This window comes from Jaculus jaculus, chromosome 10 (assembly GCF_020740685.1).
Source record: "Jaculus jaculus isolate mJacJac1 chromosome 10, mJacJac1.mat.Y.cur, whole genome shotgun sequence".
Classification (NCBI taxonomy): domain Eukaryota; kingdom Metazoa; phylum Chordata; class Mammalia; order Rodentia; family Dipodidae; genus Jaculus; species Jaculus jaculus.
The window spans coordinates 116868597-116881230 of record NC_059111.1 but is presented as its reverse complement, the minus strand read 5'-3'; the positions used below and the strand labels follow the sequence as shown (position 1 = coordinate 116881230).

At 54.8% G+C, this 12634-nt stretch overlaps 2 protein-coding genes across 5 annotated transcripts; one reads left to right on the top strand and one right to left on the bottom strand.

Annotated features, from left to right (window-relative positions):
- The first annotated feature begins 2035 nt into the window (after positions 1–2035).
- Asic3 (acid sensing ion channel subunit 3) lies at positions 2036–6374 on the top strand. 4 transcript variants are annotated; one of them, XM_045160839.1, is made up of 11 exons: positions 2036–2569; positions 3308–3458; positions 3690–3817; positions 3941–4136; positions 4232–4288; positions 4387–4534; positions 4767–4858; positions 4944–5023; positions 5118–5189; positions 5532–5663; positions 6360–6374. In XM_045160839.1, the coding sequence occupies exons 1-11, from the start codon at positions 2036–2038 to the stop codon at positions 6372–6374; spliced, it is 1605 nt and encodes a 534-aa protein (XP_045016774.1). The 4 variants fall into 4 exon arrangements, with proteins under 4 accessions (XP_045016774.1, XP_004669645.1, XP_004669644.1 ...); XM_004669588.2 differs by lacking the exon at positions 6360–6374 and adding an exon at positions 5347–5405 and having other exon boundaries at positions 5532–5610; XM_004669587.2 differs by lacking the exon at positions 6360–6374 and adding an exon at positions 5347–5398 and having other exon boundaries at positions 5499–5599.
- On the bottom strand, positions 5930–12348 carry Cdk5 (cyclin dependent kinase 5). Its single transcript, XM_004669585.2, has 12 exons — positions 12219–12348; positions 11519–11607; positions 11364–11431; positions 11173–11233; positions 11018–11074; positions 8792–8887; positions 8567–8641; positions 8315–8411; positions 8060–8129; positions 7551–7611; positions 7347–7427; positions 5930–7251 (listed from the first exon to the last, which is right to left on the bottom strand). The coding sequence occupies exons 1-12, from the start codon at positions 12253–12255 to the stop codon at positions 7165–7167; spliced, it is 879 nt and encodes a 292-aa protein (XP_004669642.1). The 5' UTR covers positions 12256–12348; the 3' UTR covers positions 5930–7164.
- Positions 12349–12634: the final 286 nt, after the last annotated feature.

Genomic DNA, 12634 nt, shown 5'->3' with positions numbered 1-12634 from the left:
TTCAAGCAGAGAGAGGAAAGAGCCAGGGCCTCTTGCCATTGCAAACAAACTCCAGATTGCATGCACCACTTTGTGCATCTGCTTTATGTGGGTACTGGGGAATGGAACCCCAGGTCCTCAAGCTATGCAAGCAAGCACTTTTCTCTAGCCCCTACTTTATTTTATTCCCTCATCTTTCCAAAGTGTTATATTCCTATTCTGTGCCACTGAACCCACAGGGGTCTGTGCCTCCTCAGACATGAGGGCTTGTTGGAAGGAAGAAGAGGTTGGCAGGCAAAGGTGGTGTGGTGAAATTATACTTAGTTGAACTAAGCCTTACCACTTATGGCCAGAAGCCACCAAAATAAACCTGGTGGCCTCCTTGCTATCCAGTGAGATGGAATAGAAATAAATTTCAGTAAATTAATGGAAACAAGCCTGCTTCCTCTTGAGCACACAGGGAGATGTCTCCCAGTTCCCAGGTACACAGGAGCAGATGAGCATTTATCCCGCATAGAGCTTGACAGTGACAAGGACCAGGCCTCACAGTCCTTGCAAGTGCTCCCAAGCCACCAATCCCTTCAGCTGGTCCCAGTCCTGGTCCCACTCCAGGCCAGCTAGCACCAAAATCGTGGACAGCTCCTAGTGTTGGGAGTCCCCCTGCCGGGGGTTGGGGGGGACCTGCTTGGCTGCTTCCTGGGAAGCAACTCCGCTTGGATCACTGCTGGCTCCACCCTCTGGAGGGCACACAGAGCTATCTTAGGGGCACAGACTCCCCTCCTTGAACAGACATGTTCCCTGAGACTGTACAAAATGGCATAATTGTCATTGGGGTGAGGAGAGGGGTTGGTGACAGCTATTAAATTATCAAGGCAATGGCCTCTTGACCCAGCGATTCTATTTCTGGGAGTTTATACCTGTTCCCTATGGATAGTAACATTGGGATGGACAGCATGGCGTGCTCAGTGGGCATGAGAGGGGGCTTGGTTACACAGTGTCACCACCACATACTGGACTGGCATGACCCCTTTCAAAACTGAGGGAGCTTTGCAGGTACTTGGGGTCACATGGTCTCTAAAATATGTTCAGGGAAAGAGCAAAACCTGAAGTCACAGTGTACTGGGGTGTGAGGTGACTCTACAGTCACTGGTAGAGAGGTCATGGACAGCAGGGCCAGACTATGGGGTGATGGGGTCTGAGTCCTTAGAGAGAAAAACACTCAGAGCAGAGAAAGTCCCTGGACGTGGGGCCTGAAGAGGGCTTTGGCCATCCAGCATGGCTGGGAGCAGGGGAAGAAAAGCTCTGCCCATGCCAAACCTCCCACCACGCTCCAGCTTGATCAAGAGCCAAGTCTACTCCACAAAAGAACCAACAATCCCAGGTGAGGTTCACTGCAAGGCAGGAGAAGCAAAATGAGGGAAGAGCTAGACCAAGGGTCAGTGACTGACCCTCGGGCCTAACATTCAAGGACTGTGATTAGGAACCTAGAGGGGGCCCAAGGACACCCCCAGTCCCCATGTATGTCTGGGTTTCCATCAAGCCCTACCCAGGACTACTGCGGTTTTCCTCTTGGCGCCTCTGGTCTCTAACAGCAATGACCCCCCCCCCCACCGCCCCATCATACTGCACTAATGGCTCAGCCTGGGGCCCCAGGGACCTCCTCCCTCCCCGACAGACTACTCTGCTCCCCTGGCCCCCCTCACTGTTGAAACCCAATCCTCTGCAGCTTCAGCTCGGCACCGCTCCTCAGACCCTGGCTGCCTGCTTCCCACTCCCTCCCTGGTTGCGGCCGTGGATCCTGGCCCCCGCACGGAGCCGAGCAGAGCCGCTGCCTACTCTGGGGAAGGCTGAGTGTGATCACAGACCCCTCACCCAGCCCTACAGGCCAGTGCTCCTACCCACCCCTAGTGTCAGTTCCTCTGTCACCCTCTCCTCTCTTCCCTCTTTCTCTGCTTGCTTCTCTTCCTGAAGCCTATCTTCCAGTTCAACAAACTATCCTCTGTCACTCCTCCCAAGCCCTGTACCTGGTTGGCACCCCTACCCCCTGGCTCCAGCCATGAAGCCCCCTTCAGAGCTGGAGGAGGCCCGGCGGCCGGCCTCAGACATCCGTGTGTTTGCCAGCAGCTGCACGCTGCACGGGCTAGGACATGTCTTTGGCCCTGGGGACCTGACCCTGCGCCGTGGGCTGTGGGCCACCGCGGTGCTCCTGTCGCTGGCAGCCTTCCTGTACCAAGTGGCCGAGAGGGTGCGCTACTACGGGGAGTTCCACCATCAGACCACCCTGGATGAGCGTGAGAGCCACCAGCTTACCTTCCCAGCCGTGACCCTGTGCAACATCAACCCGCTGCGCCGCTCTCGCCTCACGCCCAATGACCTGCACTGGGCTGGGACAGCGCTGCTGGGCCTGGACCCCGCTGAACATAGTGCCTACCTGAGGGCACTGGGTCAGCCCCCTGCACCGCCAGGCTTCATGCCCAGTCCCACCTTTGACATGGCACAGCTCTATGCCCGCGCTGGTCACTCCCTTGAGGACATGCTTCTGGACTGCCGCTACCGTGGTCAGCCATGTGGCCCTGAAAACTTCACTGTGGTGAGCCGGTTGCCCCCCACCCCCAGGGCCCTGCCCAGTAGCTCCAATCTCTAGCTTTAACTAGCCAGAGCTCCCCCAAAGCTAGAGAGCCTTAATGCCCTCTATCTCGGTATCCATTCTTTCCCTCAGACCACAGGCTCCCCATGTACAGCCATTCTGCCCAGCACAGATAGCCAGGTGCCTCATTCTGCCTTCCCGCATATACACTGACCCAGGCCAGGTGCAGGCCAAGAGCCGCCAGGGGAGACCCTGCTCTGAGGGCAAAGGGAGACTCCTTGGGACTGTTCTATGCCTGATGTCATCAAGAGGAGAGGGTTCGCTTTCTTTGGCTTTGTCAGAGTTCTGGCATTCCCAATGAGGGCAACTGGCTCACTCCCTTTGTCCTAATTGCCAAAGAAATGCCCTGTATGTTGTGCCCAAGCTTCAGTGGGAGGTAGAGGAGTTAGGGTGTTGAGAAAGATTCCCAAACGCCATGCATCTCCTTGGGGATGGGGGGGGGCAGTCATGGAGATGTAGGTTCCAGAGTACACAGAGGAAGGGCATGGTGGACATTGTGACTCACTTCTGTAATCCTAGCACTTGGATTGGGACAGAGGATCAAGGCAGGAGATTCTGGATTTCTAGGCCAGCCTGGGCTACATGAGATCCTGCCTCAAAAACAGGAGGGCACAAGGAGGGGGGGCAGTCTCCTGCCCCTGGGCTTGTCTGAAGGAGGGCCGTCACCCTGTCTATCCCCAGATCTTCACTCGGATGGGGCAGTGCTACACATTCAACTCGGGTGCCCATGGGGCAGAGCTGCTCACCACTCCCAAAGGTGGTGCTGGCAACGGGCTGGAGGTCATGCTGGACGTGCAGCAGGAGGAGTACCTGCCTGTGTGGAGGGACATGGGTGAGGGGCACGGGCTGGAGGATTCTGTCCACAGGACGGATGTGGATGTGGGGTGCAGGTGTGAGTCCGGGGAAAGGGAGGGAAGAGGGGCCAGGGCAGGTCAAAAAGCATGTTCTTTCTGTGAGAAGGGGCACAAGGAGCTCTTCCCAGCCCTGGAAAAAGGAACTACCAAAGAACTCTGTCCCAGGGGTGGGGTGATGTCCCTCAGGCCTTAAAAGCCTTTCTCCACAGAAGAGACCCCATTTGAAGTGGGGATTCGAGTGCAGATCCATAGCCAGGAGGAGCCTCCTGCCATCGACCAGCTGGGCTTTGGGGCAGCACCGGGCCACCAGACTTTTGTGTCCTGCCAGCAACAGCAAGTAGGCTCACTACCTGCCTGTGCCTCAGACCCTCCTCAGAGCCCATTCTGCAATGCCACGGAGTGTCCCTGGCGCTGTATTCGCACATTGTCCCAGAGCCTCTTTCACCTTGTCCCTCCACAGCTGAGCTTCCTGCCACCGCCCTGGGGTGACTGCAATACTGTATCCTTGGACCCCGACTTTGATCCGGAGCCTTCTGATCCCTTGAGTTCCCCCAGCCCCAACCCAAGCCCTCCTTATAGCTTAATAGGGTGTCGTCTGGTGTGTGAGACCCGCTACGTGGCTAGGAAGTGCGGCTGTCGAATGATGTATATGCCTGGTGAGGGTCTGTGGTCTCTGTGCTGGGGCAGGGGAGGACTGGGGAAACCTCCCGGACGCTGGAGCTCCTGGACCTATCTCCCCTCTCCACTTTAGGTAGTGCCTCCGTGTGCAGCCCGCAGCAGTACAAGGACTGCGCCAGCCCCGCCCTGGGTAAGGGCATGCCTCACCCATTGCCTGGCCCCACGCTGCCCTTGACCCAGATCTTGCCAGCCAAGAGCGGCCTTGACCCTTGCCTCCGTGGTGCGCAGACGTCATGCTGCGGAAGGACGCGTGTGCCTGCCCCAACCCATGCGCCACGACGCGCTATTCCAAGGAGCTCTCCATGGTGCGGATCCCCAGCCGCGCCTCCGCCCGCTACTTGGCCCGGAAATATAACCGCAGCGAGGCCTACATCGCGTGAGCCATGCGTGCCAGCCCCGGGGGACGACGGGCGTGAAGCTGGGTGGGCGCTTCTGCACAGGGCCCAGGCTGGACCCCAGCAGGGCTTTTCAACAAACTGCCTAAACTTTGACTGGGGGGGGGCAGGTTCCTGAAAGGAGCCAGTGTACCCCACACCTGTCTCCCCCGCAAGCAGCTAGCCCCAGATGGTATCCAGCAAGCCAGTCAGTCGGGGTTTCTTTTCCTCCAGGGAGAACGTACTGGTCCTGGATATCTTCTTTGAGGCCCTCAACTACGAAACCGTGGAACAGCAGAAGGCCTATGAAGTGTCAGAGTTGTTGGGTGGGGACAGAAACACCCCCCGGGGGGGGGAGGTCTGCAGTGGACAGGGCAAGTAGCTGTGAGCCCAACAACACTGTCTCTACAGGTGACATTGGGGGCCAGATGGGACTGTTCATTGGTGCCAGCCTGCTCACCATCCTAGAGATCCTCGATTACCTCTGTGAGGTGGGTTAGGGCTCCAGCCAGGGGACAGGGAGGGATCAGGCCACTAGTGTCCGAGATGTGTGCTGGCCAACTACTCCCCGCTTCTTGCCCCTAGGTGTTCCAAGACAGAGTCCTGGGGTACTTCTGGAAGCGAAACCGTTCCCAAAGACAGTCCAGCAGCAATTTGGTAATAGCTCCCCTCCCCCCACCACATTCTACCCTGCCACCTCTAACAGGGTAGCCTCCCTGCCCCGCAGGCCCCCCAAGCCGGTATCAGCCGCCTAGTGGTGGAGGAGCTATGTGCAACCATGGCTGCTCCTCACCTCACCCTCCCTCCTCTTCAGTTTCAAGAAGGGCTGGACACCCATGGAGCCCACATCCCCCATCTCAGCCTGGGTTCCAGGTAACACCAAGCGCCCTCACCAAGGTCAAGGGAGGAGGGGCGGGGCAGCTCCAGTGCATGAAGCTCTTGTCCAGGAGGGCAGGATGGGTGAAGGTGCTCTGCCAGTTCTGTGGCTTGTCTCACCAGGCCTCCCACTCCTCCCTGTGCTGTCACCAAGACACTCTCTGCCTCCCACCGCACCTGCTACCTTGTAACAAGGCTCTAGACCGGCTGAGACCTCAGGGCTGCGCAGTGATATCCTGGACGTACCCAACCTGTGCAGTTCGCTGCTTTCAGCCCAATAAAACTCTTGTGTATCTGCCTCGAGTGTTCATCGTACAGGTCAGACACTAGCAGAGCCAATGGCAGTCCTCTTCTGAGCAGGTCCAGCAGGGGGCTGGGCCCCAGTTAGCAGTCGTCCATCTCTGGGAGATGAAGCTGGCTGTTCATCTGGTATGCTTTGACATCTTAACCACATGCATAGGGGTCTGCACCCAGGTCCCTGAGGACTTACACTATACAAGTGCTTTAACACTGAGCCCAACTTGTTTTGAATTTTTTATTTGGAGACTGAGTCTCACTAAGCTAAAGTTGCCGAGAAGGGCCTTGAACTCACTCTAGCCTACACTAACCCTGTAGCTCTCCTACTTCTGCCTCCCGAATTGCTGACATCACAAGCCTGTACCACTATGCCTGGTTCCTACCAACATCTTAGGAAAGGGACAGGTCTCCACAGGCAGAACTCAGGTGAGATGGCATAGAAGGGGCCTGGTCAGCAAGTCCTAACTGAACCAGCGGTGTACAGCTGGAACAAAGCTCTAACCAGAGCTCAGCAGGAAGTCAGGGGAGGCAGGGGGACACCATGGGCATTACTCTACATCAAAAGTACAAGCTGGTGTCCTGCCTTCAAAGGTCCTGATTCCTTTTCTCACATTTGAGACCAAGTATGACACACAGCCCATCTCTACCAGACAGATCTTGCCTTTCTAACCTCTTCACAGGAGCTGAAAGGCTGAGCTAGAGGAGCCCATTCCTTCCGGAAAGGCACCACTGGGCCTCTGCCTCAGGCCTATTTTCCGTCTTTCACTGTAACTCAGCCATTGGAAAACTGGAGAACAGGAATAGGGGAGGAGGTGCTCCCGTGGACCTACAGCTCTGAGCCTTGCCTGGCCTGGCCTACAGCACTGTGTATAAGGGAATAGAGGTAGAAGGGACCACATGGGGTGTAGAGACACAGAGAGAGGTACAGCCTTTCTCTCCTCATTCTGGAGGAAGCCCAGCTTTCTCTCAAAGGCTGCCTGCTTTATCCTTCGAGACTGGCTGGACCTTCCCTACACAGGGAAAATGTGTTCATGAATGTACAAGGGCATGTGTGGAGTCAGGGGTTGTTCTGACCCCAGGTAAGAGGTGTGAGATTAGCAGGGGGCAGGGGGAGTCAGAGCCTCCTGTCCCTAGTCTCAGGCCACTTAAGAGAGGCAAGCAATGGCACCTGGCTGCCCAAGCTGGAAGCAAGGCTGTAGAGGGTGATAAGGCATAATTGGGGCCCCAGCACCCTTCAGAGCCACCCCACCACCATATCAGCAGACTGTGGGAAAGGAGCCAGTTTATGAAATTAAATAAAGTCCATTAAGGGAGCTGAAGAGCACTGGCCAGGGTACCTCCACCCTGGCTTGACCCAGCACAGCTGGTGCTCGGCACCCCATACCCCATGCTTCTGCCCCTCTGAGAAGGGAGACTTAAATAGACCAGGCCCCAGCCCGGCAGCCCAGGGTCCCAGAGCCTAGGGAGGGCAGAAGTCAGAGAAGTACGGGTGCTGCAGGGCCTCCTCCGCTGAGATGCGCTGCACAGGGTTACATTTCAGCAGGTTCTGCAGAGGGGAGGAAACAGGGAGGCAGGCTCAGGCCAGGTCAGAGCCCACCTCCCCCCTCAGCCAGCCCCAGGCTTCCACTCCTGGGTGCCTACCTGCAGCAGGTCTCTCCCTGTGGCATTGAGCTTGGGCACGACATTCACCAGGGACGTCGTGGCTGGGTACATTGGGTAGGGCTGCAGGGGAGGACCAGGGAGAGTCAGGCTGGGAGCACGGGGTATGGGGCTAGGAAACAAAAGGGACTTCTGATGAAGGCAGCCTCCCCTGCCCCCTCATACTGGTTGTGTAACCAGTCATACCTTATAATCTGGCAGCTTGGTCATGGCGGGCCACTGCTCCTCCGTCGGTGTCCCTAGCAGTGTGTCCATGGGGTCAAGGGTCACTCATGGGAAGGGCTGCACCTGCACTCAGGGACAAGGGGAGTCCTCCTCACCCACACCGGCTTTCCTCTCACCCCACCTTATTCTACCATGCAGCCCAGCCTGGGACTAACATCCTCATCTCACCTGCATGGGATTCATGATGGGGCGGGCTAACCCAACCATGGGGTCTGTGGTCCTAATAAACCAGTCACTCTTCTTCCACAACCCCTGCTCCTTCACCCTAAAACTCACCTCCTACATGCATAGTCTCTGGTTCCCCAGGAATGCCCTCCCGGCCTACAGACTGCACCTCTCCACAATACATACTCCCGAAGCCCCCTGGGCTGTGGGCACCTTCACCACTGCTCTAAGCTGCATGCCTGCTCCCCCAGAGGCTAAGGATAGTGGTGGGCAAAGGACAGAGGGCAAGAGCACTGGCAGGATATCGGAAGATCCTCTTCAGCTGGTCATCCACGTCATTGCCAGGGAAGAGAGGCCGCCCAGCATTGGCCAGTTCTGGGAGGAAGAGGGGGGGACAAAAACATAACATGTGGAGAAGAACCCTCACTGTGAGGCACTCCCTGAGCCTTCCAGTTCCAGCCCCAAGTGTTCCTCTCCCTTCCTTCACAGGGAACCCTCCAAATTCTATTTGTCAACCGACATGGGAAAGAAAGTGTCTCTTCGGAGCCCCAACATGTCACCTGCAAAGATGCAGCCGGCTGACCACATGTCAATGGATGTGGAGTACAGCTTGGCCCCAAACAGGACGTCCGGTGGGCGGTACCACAGCGTGACCACCTGAAGAAGACCCCACCCACAGGGAACCCCCACTTAGAGGGCTGGGCTGAGGTTTCAGGAGGAGGAACAGAGAGGAGAGAACAATGTGGTGGGTCCTAGGGAAGCCCACTGGGGACCCCCTCCTTTCGACCCCACGTTTGATCTTCCAGGCTCACCTCAGCTGAGTAACAGCGGACTGGGATTCCAAAGGCCCGAGCTAAGCCAAAATCAGCTAATTTTAACTCCCCATTCTGAGGGGAGATGAGGGGAAAAAAAAAAAAACATGGGAGATTGTAAGTGATCTAAGGAATGTTCCAGCTTCCCCTCCCCTTCCCTTATTACTCCCCAAATATCTGGCTCCCAGCCTCTGCAATTTTGCAACCCTGTCCCCAGAGTAGTACCCTGTTTATGAGCAGATTCTGGGGCTTCAGGTCCCTGTGAAGCACATTGCGGCTGTGACAGAATCCCAGGCCTTTCAGCAGCTGGAAGAGGAATGACTAGGGAGAGACAGAAAGAAGAAAGTCAGGCGCCCTGGGGAATGAGGATGTGGCAGCAATGGGCCTCACTCTCTACCCTCCCTTCTAGCCCACCTGACTTGCAGCACCAAGTCCAATAGTGCATCCAGTCTCACAACAATCCACCTACCTCTGCCTCCCGAGTGTGGGGATTAAAGATGTGTGCCACCATGCCCAGCTCAGTCACTATTTTTTAGTGTGTTTGTGTGTGTTCATGCATGTTCACATGTGTGGGTGTGCACACACATGCATGTGGAGGCCAGAGGACAACCCTGAGTGTTATCTTTAGGAATGCTGTCTGCCTCTTTTTAAATTTTATTTATTTATTTATTTATTTAAGAGACAGAGAGAGAATGGGCATGCTAGGGCATCTAGCCACTGAAAACTCCACATGCATGTGCCACATTATGTATCTAGCTTACATGGGTACATGGGGACTCAAACCTGGGTCCTTAGGCTTCACAGACAAGTGCCTTAACTGATAAGCCATCTCTCCAGCTCCCTAAAAAATTTTAAGTTATTTGTGTATATGGGCGTGTGCCAGGAGCAGCTCAGCTGAAGAACTGAACTTGGGCCAGAAGGCTTTGCCAGAAAATGCCTTTCATCACTAAGCCATCTTCCGAGCCTCTATCCACCTCTACTTCTTTTATTTGTTTTTTATTTTATTTATTTATTGGTTTTTCAAGGTAGAGTCTGACCTGGATCGAATTCACTACGTAGTCTCAGGGTGGCCTCAAACTCACAGTGATCCTCCTGCCTCTGCTTCCCAGGTGCCTGGCTCTGTCCACTTCTTTTCTGAGACAGTCTCTCATTGGCGTGCAGCTCTCCAGGACTAACTAGCCAGTGAACTACAGGGATCCTCCTGCCTCTGCCTCCCTAGCACTGGGATTACACACACATAACTTCATGCTTGGCATTTTTACATGGGCTTTGGGGATTGAACTTGGGTCCTCATGCTTGCAAAGCAAATACTTTGCCCTCTCTGGTTACTCCTGAGTATGTGCTTTGCGTGGAGCTTGGCATTGCAGGTGCTACAATACACAAGCTGGCCCTGCTTCCTGCCTGCCTGACTCTTATATGAGCCTTCCTATATTCCCAGACCATGCTGGTCTCTCCTACCTGGCTGCACCGGAGCACATACACCCATCCCCATCAACACAAATCCAGTGCTATAGTATCACTTCAACATGATGCCCCTGGAACCTGGGTGTGGGTACTTGATCTTGGACCTAGACCAGTGCCTGGTGCACAACAAAACCTTCAAGAAGGGTTGGAGAGAAGGCTCAGCAGTTAAGAGCACTTTTTTGCATTGCCTGATGACCCAGGTTCAAGTCCCCAGTACCCACGAAAAGCCATATGCACAAAATGGCACATGCATCTGGAGGTCATTTGCAGTGGCAGGAAGCCTTGGTGTGCCATACTCACTTCATTCTGTCTGCCCTCTCCCCTCTCTCTCTAGTCGAGGCTGACATGGTACTCACTTTAGTTCCAGTTCCAGGTCAGCCTTGAACTTACAGTGATACTCATACCTTTGCCTCCCAAGTGCTGGGATTAAAAGGTACATGCCATCACTTCTGGCTCAGTTTTTGTCTTGATACTATGTGGCCCAGTCTGGCCTTGAACTTGATCCTCCTGCCTCTGCTTTGAGTGCTAGGTATGACACCATGCTGGGCTGCCATTTGTTAAATCAATGAAATATTTCTCTATGAGCCTCATCTCTCAAGTGCAAATAACTTAACTGACATCAGTATTACTGTTCAGGTCAACAGAGACCAAATAAACATGTTTGTTAAAACTGGAAGCCCTTGAAGGGTAGAAACAAAACAATAATAATAATTATTATTTTGGTTTTCCGAGGTAGGGTCTCTCTGTAGTCCAAGCTGGTCTGGAATTTACTATGTAGTGTCAGGCTGTCTTTGAACTCACAGTGATCCTCCTACTTCTGCCCCTGCCCCCAGTGTTGGGATTAAGGGCATGTGTCACCACACACAGTGAAACAGAGTTTATATGTCACACCAGGACCCCAGCCTGGTCCTCCTCAAGGAGTGCTGATACTACAGTTAGGAGCACCCCAGCTTTGATGAGCTCCAGGACATTGTCCCCTGCCCTTACCTTCACTATCTCAGGATCCAGGTCACCATTGCAGCTGTCAAAATATTTCTTCAGGTCCTGAAAAAACAAGAGGGTGAGGAGAATGGCCTGGAATCTAACCTCAGTTTGGGATCCTATGCCCTCCCAAGATTACTACACCCTAACCCCTCTTTCACCTGATCACAGAACTCAAAAACCAACGTCAGCTTCTTGTCACTATGCAGGACATCATGAAGCCTAGGGAGAAGGAATGGCTCAGCCAGGTCCCAAATTGTCCCCTAACATCCCAGTACCTGCCCAACAAAATAAGATGGCTCCACCTTTCTGAACAGGCCCCACAGGCAAGGAGGGCCTGCCATGCACACACCTGACAATGTTTTTGTGCTTCAGTTCCTTGAGAAGGCAGATTTCCCGGAGGGCTGAACTTGGCACACCCTATATATATATAGAAGGTAGCCAAGGGACAACAATCACAGCCCATCCAGCCCAGGCCTTACTGCCACCCCCATGCCCCAATCCTACCTCATCGTCATCATCTAACCTCACTCGCTTCAGAGCCACAATCTCGTGGGTTTCCCGGTTTTTGGCCTTGAACACGGTTCCATAGGTACCTACGGGAGGTTGGGATGGGGGGAGGTCAGGAGTGAGGGTAAGACTCCTTTCCCTCCCCAGTAAATCCCTCCCTGCAGGAAGCACAGCGGCATCTGTGTGAGCAAGGGAAGGGGTTCAAAGTGAAGGCCAGGGGTGTAATAGCAATGTGAGAATGGAAAGGCACAAGAAGGTGCCTGCAGAGGCTCGAGGCTTTCTGCAGCAGACAGTGTACAGCAGCAAGCTCCGGAAGGTTCTGGGTATAGTGAGAAGGGGTCTAAGAGAGAAATGAAGGCCTGCATAAATGCTAAGGTTGGAAGTCTACAATGAACCGAGGTTGAGACTCCAAGTGAGATTTGCAAGTGATGCTGGGTTTAGGGGTGGGCAATGCAGGAAGCGCCGCTGTGACCAGTCGGTCTACAGGGAATGCTGAGGGTGGAGTGGGAGTCTGCGGCATATGCGATCGTAGGGGGTTGGATTGATGTCTACATGGAGTATAAAGCTTCAGCGGCTAGAGCTGAGGTCGGAACCTGCAGTTATCGCGAAGGATAAGGCAGCCGGGGCTGCAAGGAATAATAATGAAGGGTCTGTCTGCAAAAGGGGACCTTGCACGAACATCTCGTGGTTCCATTACCTTCCCCAATCTTCTCCAGTTTCTCGTATTTTTGCATCGCGGCGGCCACGGGGACCCCTGCGGGCCCTGGGTTCTAGGAGTCCGGCCCCGGCGATGCAGAGGAGGTGGCACCCCAGCCCCGCCCTCCTTGCTACGCACGCAGTGTCTTCTGGGATTTGTAGTCCAGAAACCACAAGATTTCCCAGAAATGCCCGGGACATTCAGGTATAAGGACTACAACATCCAGCAAGCCTCACAGGGGCTCTCTGCAGCGCTTTAATTCTGGGACTCGTTTCTAGCGCGGAGGCAAATCGTGGACTTCAAGTCCCAGGATGCAGCGCGCCGTCCGCTGTGCGGGCGTCTCCGCCGCGGCGCGGAGGCTCCCAGGATGCCTCGCGCTCATTATTCTTCCTTTTCTGTGCCCTCAGCCTTGCGGA

What these genes read in the sequence shown, in the direction of transcription:
- Asic3 (XM_004669587.2), top strand. Translation starts at nt 2,036, where the DNA reads ATGAAGCCCCCTTCAGAGCTGGAGGAGGCCCGGCGGCCGGCCTCAGAC. An exon ending in GCCTGTGTGGAGGGACATGG is followed by an intron (nt 3,459 to 3,689) that starts GTGAGGGGCACG and finishes CTTTCTCCACAG; the next exon opens with AAGAGACCCCATTTGAAGTG. An exon ending in TGTCCTGCCAGCAACAGCAA is followed by an intron (nt 3,818 to 3,940) that starts GTAGGCTCACTA and finishes GTCCCTCCACAG; the next exon opens with CTGAGCTTCCTGCCACCGCC.
- Cdk5 (XM_004669585.2), bottom strand. Translation starts at nt 12,255, where the DNA reads ATGCAAAAATACGAGAAACTGGAGAAGATTGGGGAAG. An exon ending in AGCCGGCTGCATCTTTGCAG is followed by an intron (nt 8,130 to 8,314) that starts GTGACATGTTGG and finishes TCTTCCTCCCAG; the next exon opens with AACTGGCCAATGCTGGGCGG. An exon ending in CAGCTGAAGAGGATCTTCCG is followed by an intron (nt 7,612 to 8,059) that starts ATATCCTGCCAG and finishes CCCCATGGACAC; the next exon opens with ACTGCTAGGGACACCGACGG.